We start from the raw sequence: 10,836 nt of genomic DNA, 5'->3' as shown, positions 1-10,836 counted from the left end.
GCTGATCAATCAAAGAGAGAAATGGTGTTCAGTATTGGTGATTGGGTTTATCTGAAAGTGTCAGCTCAAAAAGGAAAGGACCGATTCGGAAAGGTCGGGAAACTAGCGGTAAGATTCATTGGGCCTTACCAGATTATACAACGAATCGTAGACGCTGCTTACCGCCTCAACCTACCTGAAGAGATGCAAATACATCTGGTATTCCACGTATCAATTCTGCGGAAACATGTTCATGATCCCAACGCTATTGAGACAGAGCAAATCGAAAACCTGCAAATAAACCTCACTTATCCAGAGGGATCAATCCGAATAGGTGAACGTCGGATACGAAGATTGAAGAATCGAGATATCACTCAAGTCCAAGTTTTCTGGGGTAAGAGGAACCGTGTAGTTGTGACCTGGGAGGATGAAGCAAGATTCAAAGCGTTGCATCCAGAGTTCTTCCACGAAGATGTAGTAATGGAAGAAGGGGGATCACCGGATCCTTAGAGAATTCGGGGACCGATTCTAATAAGGGGAGGAGGATGTAATACCCCGTCTTAAAAAAAAAACCCTAATTTTGGTTTTATGGAATTTCTCGGGGAAGCCGAAGGATCGGGAAATTTTTATCCTCAAGGTTAAGGTTAGTTTGAAGTCTATTAAAAATATTCAGCTCATCAGATTGGGAAGGAAAAATATTCGGGATTGATAGCGGGACGAAAATTCACCAGAAGGACCGAAATCGCGCAAATCGACCGAGAAGCTCGAGGTGGCTTGATCTAAGGGATCAGAACGTGGTGTCAACCATTTAACCTGTTGAGTGTCAACAAAAGTATGAGGAGTAGACGTGCATGAAGCAGTTCCATGCAGCTCGACACACAGAAGCACGAGGTGTCGCAGTACCTGCGATCAGCGCATGCGAACCGACATGCAGAGGCCCGTGTGTCACGACACATGAACCCCAGACATGCTGAGAGCTATGTGGACGTGGTGGTGTCTCCTGGCATGTAAAGAGGGCATGCAACAGGGCATGTGGACGCCCACGTGTTGTCACTCATGCGACCGGAAGCATGCAGGACGACACACAGGCGATCAGGTGGCTCATTTTTATTGGCTGGCAAGTTCTATATATACCCAGCCACCCTTCACCATTTTTACTCATCTCATTCCATAGAAACCAAAGCAAAACGTGGCTAGAGAGAAAGAGAGAAAAAGAAGTGAGGTGCTTTAGAAGTATAGACATTTCCGAAGACCGATAAACTGCCGGGAAGTTCCGAAAGACTGTCCAGAAGTGAAAGAAGGTTCTTTTCGAGTTCTGATCAGTCCAGACCAGTCCATTCAAGACATCGACGTTGGATTTTTGGGATTTAACATCACAGTACCAAAACGAAGATTTGGAGGGGGGAAAAATGGTTTGGTCAACCTCCGGAATCAAAGAGTCGAGCCACATCGCTTAATCACTGTGAGTCACGGTTAATTGTTTGTTAACGAATTTTTAATGCAAGTTCCTGACATCGGAGACGGCTTCCGAGCTAGGATAGCTGGACCGGTCTAGGTGTCAGTTTGTGGATCCGAGGCTTGAGACGATGTCTGGGCTAAGTGGATAGCAAGACTAGTCTAAGCACCTGGGTTATTGTGATTGTGTGATTATTATATGTTGTTATGGTATGTACCTCATGTTGGTACTGTTGTATGAGAACCTCGTGGTGGTTCTAGTATTAGTTTGCAGGTCAATGCTTTCTCAAATGGTACCACTAAACCGTCCGTGGTCCGGAAAGTGGTGGGCTCGGTTTAAATTGGCTTGATCACCAAGGCCGAGTGTCACACGTGGATGTGACAGCCCCCGACAAGTCCGATAGAGGACCGGGGCACAGTGATTCCGATTGAGGACCGTGACCGGGCGATTATCGAGTGCCTACGCCTATGTGGTGTAATAGTGAAGAGATTGCCGGTGTCCCTTATGTGGAGGAAGAATGATTCTGTTGGGCCCTAGGAGTATATATGAGTGTATATATATATGGTTGATTGATGTGACACTCATAAAGAGTGTTTTGATTTACTATGGTTTAATGGTTTATTGCCAAAATCGGTCATGCTTTATCTTGAATATTGATTGTTGAACTATCCGTCTTGCTTGTGTTTGGGGTTGGGTTTAGAATGACGGGTAGTTGTAAATGCTTGATAGGGAACCCTGGCTCACTGAGTGAAACTAGGTCACTCACTCCTCACATCCTTTTGCAGGTGACCAGTAGAAAGGATCATAGCGCTCGCGGAACTGTAGGAGCTGGTGTAGATTGGACATCTTTTGCTAAAAACTCGTTTTCAAGATATATGAATGTATGTTTTACCTTAGGCTGCGTCCATGGACCATATGTATAATCTTTTGTGCTTGTGAACTTCATGTTATATATATATGAAATAAAGTATGTTTTATATTCGTGACGTGTTGAATCTGATATTAGGTTAGTCCAACCTAACATAACTCTATGATTCGGTACGGGTTGCAAAGCCATCAGGCCGAATATTATAGGAAACGAGTTTTGAATGGATATTCTGGGTTACAAAATTATTTTTTGTGACTTGGAAAGTCTATTCTCAACCCGTCGTAACACTTCCGGACTTGGCAGAGGAAGGTCGTTCGGGCATGTTCTTGTTTGATTGTTGCCCGGCTGACTGACCGATGTCTAAAACAGTTCGGGGGTATTACAGTTGCGATTATAGTTCTAATTGAGGACGCGACTGGAAACCCGAATGACCAGGAGGGTCATCTGCGTAATGCAGTAGGTCAGAAAATAGATGATCAGGGGGCTGTAATCCCTGATACTGATGCTGATATTGCAGCTGCTCAAGCTGTAGACGAGGCTGGTAGACCGAGGACATTAGCTGATTATATCAGGCAAATCAGTACTACGAGAATAGATCTGCGATTCGTCCACCAGCCATTTATAGGCAAGACTTTGAGTTGAAGCCTCATTATTTCACACTCGTGGGACATACAACTTACTGTGGGTTATCACACAAGCATCCTATGGACCATCTAGAGAGGTTCGAGGATCTAGTGACTGCTATTAAAGCCAAAGGAGTCCCTGAGGAATACTTTTTTTGCAAGCTCTTCAAATACTCACTTGCCGGAGAAGCTACACACTGGATCAAGCAGTTACCACCAGGATATCTCACATCATGGGCCGACATTAAGAAAGCATTCCTGTGTCACTTCTTTGATGAGGAACGCGGTGAAGACTTGAAGAGCAATATTGCTACATTCACACAAGAGCCTACATAGTCATTCAGAAGCTCCTGGATCAGATTCAAGTCATATCAGAGACACTGCCCACACCATGGATTCAATGAAGTGCAGTTGCTCAGTATTTTCTATAGAGGCGTCGCGTTATCATACTAGATAGCTTTAAACTCAGCTAGTGGTGGAAATTTTCACAATAGAAATCCAGAGGAGGCAGAGAGGCTTATTGAGAACCTTGCGTCATGTAGCGGTAGCATTGACACTGATTTCAAAAGAAGGGAATCAGCTACTGCTCTTTGGAGAGAAGAGATGGATGAAGTGAAGGTTAAGATGGATAGTGTCTACAAAATTCTAAAGAATCAGAACAGCCTCAGAAGAAATACAGAGACGACATATACCAGACGCTACAAGAATGATTTTAGACATGTAGATTTCATTAGAACATTCAACAACTCATCTTATCAAAAGCCACCTCCAGAAACTGAGGAAAGCAGGAATGAAGTGATGCTTTATCAAGTTCTTGAAAGCCAACAAAAGGTTATGGTGAACTTCAATGGCAAGATAAATGCTGTTTATACATACCTGGGCTCAAAGATCAAAACTCTGAATGCAAGATTGAAGAGGGTAGAAGTTGAGGTAATCTTGACATCGAACACTGTTAGGAGGCATGAAACATTCATTAAGAGTAGAAGAGATGAATCACTGAAGCACCACGTGAATGCCATCATAGATGATGATTTCTGGCAAGTGGTAAAGGAGGAGAAGTTTTAGGAAGGAGACTTACAAGTCGAAAGCTCCATGAGTTTCAGCAGTTCACACTGGTGTCGATCGACGCCAAGAGATGAATATCGACCAATGGAGACAGACGAGGATCGATCGACATCAACTACTCCACATTGATCGACTGAGGAGGTTTCATCATGCGCAAAAGTAAGGATTCTAACTCACGAGAAATTCATAGCTAAACACCCTCATCCACCCCAACCCTTACACATCAAGAAGTCGGACATCGATCGGCACTATGAGCCAACTACCGATCAACAGACAGACTCCATCGATGATCGACACGACCCATCCAGCATCGATTAACGACCACCTCTTACCTACCGAGTGCAGTCACCAAAAATAGATGTAGCACGCATGAATGCACTCAGAAAGCCATCTCAACCCTCAGAGAACATTGCAGACAACTTCAGTCAACAATCTGATGATGCGCCAGAATCTATGCAAGTTGATCAGACTTCTGAGAGGAGAACCTTGAGGAGAAGGAAGGAAAAGGTTCCCAAGCATCTCAAGAGAGGAGTTAATGAGAAGGAGATGGATAGCTTAACCAAATGAGTTCTCAGGATACCCTTGGAAAAACCGTTTGAGGAAGCCTACTTTACCACATGAAACTGAACATGACCTACATAGGATCTTCAATCAGATCAGAGAGAAGATGAAGGAGAGGATTACACTGAAGAAGAAGAGTGATCCTGAGAAGTTTGCAGGGCCATGTTTAGTGAAGGGAATTGAGTCTCCATATGTGCTGTGTGACACAAGTTATCAGTCAGCATACTACCCAAGGTAATGGCAAACCATCTGGGTCTGAAGATAGAGTCTTCGGAGGATTCATTCACTTTTGTGGATTATTCGACGAGGAATGTGAGAACCGAATTTCACACCGTCGATTTCTGTAATCCGAGGAAAGTCAAGAAACTCTAACTTTCTCTGAGGTCCAAGATTCTCTGCGAGAGACAACGACAAGTGACCAAATAAATGCAGAATAATATGAAAAGATAACAAAACTAATTTGTAGAAAAGGTCGATCATATTTTGAATCCTCGTAAGAGCGTTGCGATCATTACAAGAGGTTATAAAATCTTCGGCCGCAAGAGCTGTCAGTGAATTACCTAGTTCTAGCAACCTAAATAAACCTAGTTGAGTTGAAGCTCGATAACAGAAGACCAAAAAGATACGAAAAATGTTTTGATTGATTTCAGACTGGACCTTATGAAAGGCTGCCTATGTACCCCTTTCGAGGATCAAGCCGGACATAGTTTGATTGAAAGAGTAGAACAAGATATCGAACCGCCTTTGCGAGTTTATCTAGTAATCGAGTGCCAGTCATAGAAACAGAACATGTTGAGAATAATGCCTAAATTTTCTAAGTACAGACAGTTCTAAGAGTAAAAAGAATTGTTCATTTTGTCTCTTAAACCTAAAAGTCCTTATATATTCCTTCTAGAGGCGGTTTGCTCTTTTCCTTTCTGCCCTCGGTCGAGTTTATCGCTTCACGGAAATATTCCATTTTCCTTCAATCTTCGTGTTTATCTTTGGAAACTTCACATTTATCCTCCGAACTTGACATTTATCTTCTTCTGCAGAATAAAGGATAAACCATCATAATGATTGGGCTCTATTTCGTATAAAATTGTGAGTGGGCTTTTAGCCGCATTCGGGACCCTTTCGGGCCGTTTTCTGACTTAAGCGTTTTTACGATTTATCGAAAGAGCGCTTCCGAAATGAAGTCGATTATGAAGAAAGTTTGAATTTCTCGTATAGTGGAGGCAGTTCAAGGTGTTTAGTTAACTGTTGCCTTGCCGTTTTATTCGATCAATTCGAATGTCATACGAGATAACGAGTTCTTGCGGACTACGATCGAGTTGAAACAAGAGCAAGTTCGATCCGATCTCGAAGGAGGGAGCTACAGGATGATACGAAAATAAGTTAGTTGTCCAACTCGCCGAGCGAGCGAGTTGGACTGCTCGTTCGGTCCAACTCGCCGAGCGGGCGAGTTGGACTGCTCGTTCGATCCAACCTGCCCGTTCGGCGAGTTGGACTGCTTTTTTGGTCTAACTCGCCATTGGGGCGAGTTGGACGTGCATCCAATTTGCCCTGATGGCGGGCCGGGTTGATCGAGCCTTATGCTCGTTTCGTTGTTTCGATGCCCATGATCCGTTTGTCCGAGGACTCGAGTAACCTTTCTCGAGGGTTTATCGTATGAATCCTTTTTAGAACTCATATGCACAATTATCTATTCTTATTTTATCGTAAGAAGCAATTACTGTTGGGTTCTACTCGTATTTCTTTTTTTGATTGACCTAATTCTCGAAAGGTTTTTTAGCATTTATTAGTATATTAATCGAACATTTGGTATGTACTGAATTTTGTAAAGAAGAAACACCCGTTTTAGTTCTTATATGGTAGATTTTAAATTTCTCAAGTGAAGTAAATTATGTAATGAATGTTACACTTTCTATCTTGAAAAACCTAAAATTATTTTTCCTAACTGTATCGTTCCATCTACTGCGTTATTCAATAAAAATCCACATATTCTTAGCATTTTTGAATATATTACTCTTTCTGTTCACTATGTACTCTTTTTGAGGATGAAAACCGATTTTGGTATTATATATAGCAAATTTTATTTTCTAGCTAGTGAACATGTCAAGACACAAACAAGTTTATACAACAAGACCAGTTCAATATTTATAGATACTTTTAGCGACAAGAAGACTGAGTGTATGGGGAACTGAAACGAGGAACACAAACACAAAACAACTTTTTGTATTCATAATGAAACAAAAGTACACGCAAAATAGGCATAAACTTGGGGCAAAGCAATGATAAGTTTTGCCCTTGATGTTTTATTGGGAAGCAAAAGAAGCTTGAGCATAAACAAACAGACATGTCACCGACTGAAAACAAATGTTACACATGGTAATTTCCTGAGGTTATTTCAAGGATCAACAATAGCAATGACAGTGTTTCTCTCTTCCCTCAACAACGCCACTAACGACTGGAGGACTCCCGTATTTGGTTTTGCAACAGTTAAAGCAATCAGCATTTGTACCTAGGAACGGCACTGGTCCACACTCGAAGCAAAATGTTTGAGCCTCGCTCTTGAGGATTTCTGCATGTTGACATATTCATCAGCGTAAGAAAACTAAAATACAACTACAAATTACGATTGATAATTTTTTTTCTTAAAGTTACCGGTGGAAGCCACCAAGAGGACGAAGAAGAGAACGGTGATGCTGACTGAGTTGATGTTCTTTGCCATTTCTTTCGGTTTTGCCTTGCTTTTTTTTAAACTTGGTGTTTTCTTTTTTCTTGTCAATAAACTTATCGTTGGTGAGAGATATCATGTGTGGTTATCTATTTATAGTCAATATTCTGAAACTTTGTTATCATTGTATAATCAGTCCTCGTTTCTTTCTGGTTTGCCCAAGTTCATAGTGTCGCCACAATTGTTCATTGCCGTATTTTCCATTACATATTATCTTACAAGTCTTTCTATTTTTTAATGATGCCTCCGTTTTAAAAAAATCATTCAAAAGGAAGGTCGTCGCTGTCTTTGTAGTGCATACTCATTTTATATGTTCCTTGTTCTTTTAGTTTTTGCTAAATAATGATTAAAAGTGATATTTTTTTTGTCATCATTAGACTCAGCAAGAATCTTTAAGACTTTTTAATCGGGTAATGAAAAAAAATTGGCATCGTTATTCATTAATAAATTAAGGCTTATAAGACAGTGCACCAATCATGGCAACACTATGTTGGGCATCTTCATTTCATATGCATTACTTGAATTTTTTTTTCTCATCTTCTAGGGCTTTGGCATCTAATGAGCTAAATATCTCTGGATTGACTTTCACATTTTCTGTTAATAAAAATTTATAGTTATCGCCTTTAAACCAGTTAATTTCATGTGGTTACAAACTAAAATTCGAGTGAAAAACCGATATCAATCTAAAAAAAAACGGGATTAAACCAAATGAATAAAAACCCTAGATCTACACATAAACGAGAAGCTGTCTTTAACCACCCACCGCCTTGACCTAGACCCCCCCTAGCCCTCTTCCGCATAAAACTATAGCTTTGATGGTGTCTCATCTCCTACGACGTCCCGAAACAGAATATTAGCCAAAAAGCAACGAGACAGGAGATCTGACATAACCAGGAACGGCAGCTACTATGTCGTATGGATTTGGTTCTTCCACACCACGACAAATTAAAAAAATGGGCCTCGGAAAAATAACTAATCAAACGAGAGAAAACCAGTGGAGCTTAAGGAAAAAGAACAAAGAAAAATAAAGAAGAAGCCATCTCCGCCAACGACTCACGCGCCGGCAGTAAAGAGGCAAATGATGATTTGAAGAGAGAGAGAGAGCCTACAGAGAGAAGGAAGGATTTGACTCCTTTCCTTTTATCATTAAGAGCCTTTAATGTTTATTTCTACTTATATGGTTCAGTTTGATGAGTTTTATTGAAAAGCAATCTTTTCATACAGTTTTGCAACTTATGCTATATTTTGGATTTGCATATGATTTTTAAAAGACTATATTCAGTTTTGATATATTAGATGGTAAAGATTCAAAGTTTTCTAGGAATATAAGAAATATGTAACCTATACTTCTCCTTTTATCACTCGGTTCTAGTATTTATATATATATATTTTTGATAATCCAGAGGTATCAGGCTGACCAAAATCCAACCGACTAATTCTTTGGGTGTCTGTCCACCGGAGCCAGACGGAACTGGTTTTTCGTAATGGAAATTAGATACTCGTGTTGCATGACCACACAAGCGGGTAAATCAGAGTTTAGCAGGTTTGAACCCAGTGTGCATAGCACATTTCTGAGCACGTCATACCACTCGACCACGCTTGTGTCAGTTCCAAAACTTATTTCTAGACATATCGTTTCATCAGATTTAGTATATTCAAAAAAAATGTTTAGCAGTTGAGATTTAAAGTTTCGTTTGAATCCTCTCAAGAAATTTGATACAAAAATTATTCTTTTGTTTATTTAAATGGTATATTTGAGGCTCTCTCTAAAAATGATGCAGAACATGCACAAAATTATTCTCATTTTATCTTAAGAAGAATGCAATTATTGTTGGTTTCTACTCGAATTACTTTTTTGATTGACCTAATTCTAGAAAAGGTTTTTTTTTAGCATTTACTAATATATTAATTGATCATTTGGTCATAATGAATGTTACACTTTCTATCTTGAGAAACATAAAATTATTTTTCCTAGCTGTATCATTCCATCTACTGCTTTATTCAATAAAAATCTACATATTCTAAGCATTTTTGAATATATAACTCTATTTCTGTTCACAATAGAACTCTTTTTGAGGATGAAAATCGAATTTGGTATTATATATAGAAAATTTTATTTTTCTAGCTAGTGAACATGTCAAGACACAAACAAGTTTATATAACAAGACCAGTTCAATATTTATAGATACTTTTTAGCGATGAGAAGACTGAGTGTATAGGGAACTGAAATGAGGAACACAAACACAAAACAACTTTTTATATTCATAATGAAACAAAAGTAAACACAACATAGGCATAAACTTGGGGGCAAAGCAATGATAAGTTTTGCCCTTGATGTTTTATTGGGGAGCAAAAGAAGCTTGAGCATAAACAAACAGACATGTCACCGATTGAAAACAAATGTTACACATGGTGATTGCATGAGGTTATATCAAGGATCAACAATAGCAATGACAGTGTTTCTCACTTCCCTCAACAACGCCACTAACGACAGGAGGACTCCCGTATTTGGTTTTGCAACAGTTAAAGCAATCAGCATTTGTACCTAGGAACGGCACTGGTCCTCACTCGAAGCAAAATGTTTGAGCCTCGCTCTTGAGGATTTCTGCATGTTGACATATTCATCAGGGTAAGAAAACTAAAATACAACTACAAAATACGATAGAGAATTTTTTTCTTAAAATTACTAGTGGAAGCCACCAAGAGGATGAACAAGAGAACGGTGATGCTGACTGAGTTGATGTTCTTTGCCATTTCTTACGGTTTTGCCTTGCTTTCTCTTAAACTTGGTGTTTTCTTTTTCTTGTCAGTAAACTTATCGTTGATGAGACATATAATATGTGTTGTTATCTATTTATAGTCAATATTCTGAAACTTTGTCATCATTGTATAATCAGTCCTTGTTTCTTTCTGGAGTGGCTAAGTTCATAGTGTCGCCACAATTGTTCATTTCCGTATTTTCCATTACATATTATCTCACAAGTCTATCTATTTTTTAAATGATGCCTCCGTTTTAAAATAAACATTCAAAAGGAAGGTCGTCGCAGTCTTTGTAGTGTATACTCATTTTATCTGTTCATCGTTTCTTTAGTTTTAGCTAAATAATGATTAGAAGTGATATTGTTTTTGCCATCGTTAGAATCAGCAAGAATCTTTCGGACTTTTTAATCAGGTAATGAAAAAAATTGGCTTTGTTATTAATTAATAAACAAAGTCTTATAAGACATTTTTCTTCAAAAAAAAAAGTCTTATAAGACATTGCACCAATAATGGCAACACTATGTTGGTACTTTTGAGCATCTTCATTTTACATGCATTATACTTTAATTTTTTTTCGCATATATTAGGGCTTTGGCTTCTCATGAGCTAAATATCTCTGGATTGACTTTCACATTTTCTGTTAATATAATAGTTACCCTCTTTAAACCAGTTAATTTCTTGGGTTTACAAACTAAAATTCGAGTGAAAAACCGGAATCAATCTAGTAAAAACTAGATTAAACAAATTGAAAAGAAACCCAAGATCCACACATAAAGAGAAGTCTTCTAACCACCAACTGCCTCGA

The 10,836-nt window shown here is 39.2% G+C and overlaps 1 protein-coding gene and 1 pseudogene across 1 annotated transcript; both read right to left on the bottom strand.

Annotated features, from left to right (window-relative positions):
* Nucleotides 1-6,744: 6,744 nt before the first annotated feature.
* On the bottom strand, nt 6,745-7,321 carry LOC106301770 (defensin-like protein 206). The gene is made up of 2 exons (XM_013738244.1): nt 7,199-7,321; nt 6,745-7,115 (listed from the first exon to the last, which is right to left on the bottom strand). The coding sequence occupies exons 1-2, from the start codon at nt 7,263-7,265 to the stop codon at nt 6,949-6,951; spliced, it is 234 nt and encodes a 77-aa protein (XP_013593698.1). The 5' UTR covers nt 7,266-7,321; the 3' UTR covers nt 6,745-6,948.
* Nucleotides 7,322-9,513: 2,192 nt separating this feature from the next.
* On the bottom strand, nt 9,514-10,080 carry LOC106302161 (annotated as a pseudogene).
* Between the last annotated feature and the right edge of the window lie 756 nt (nt 10,081-10,836).

The sequence above is a fragment of the Brassica oleracea genome, chromosome C1 (genome assembly GCF_000695525.1).
Source record: "Brassica oleracea var. oleracea cultivar TO1000 chromosome C1, BOL, whole genome shotgun sequence".
Lineage (NCBI taxonomy): Eukaryota > Viridiplantae > Streptophyta > Magnoliopsida > Brassicales > Brassicaceae > Brassica > Brassica oleracea.
The sequence above is the reverse complement of the archived record's forward strand: the minus strand, read 5'-3'. Positions and strand labels throughout refer to the sequence as shown.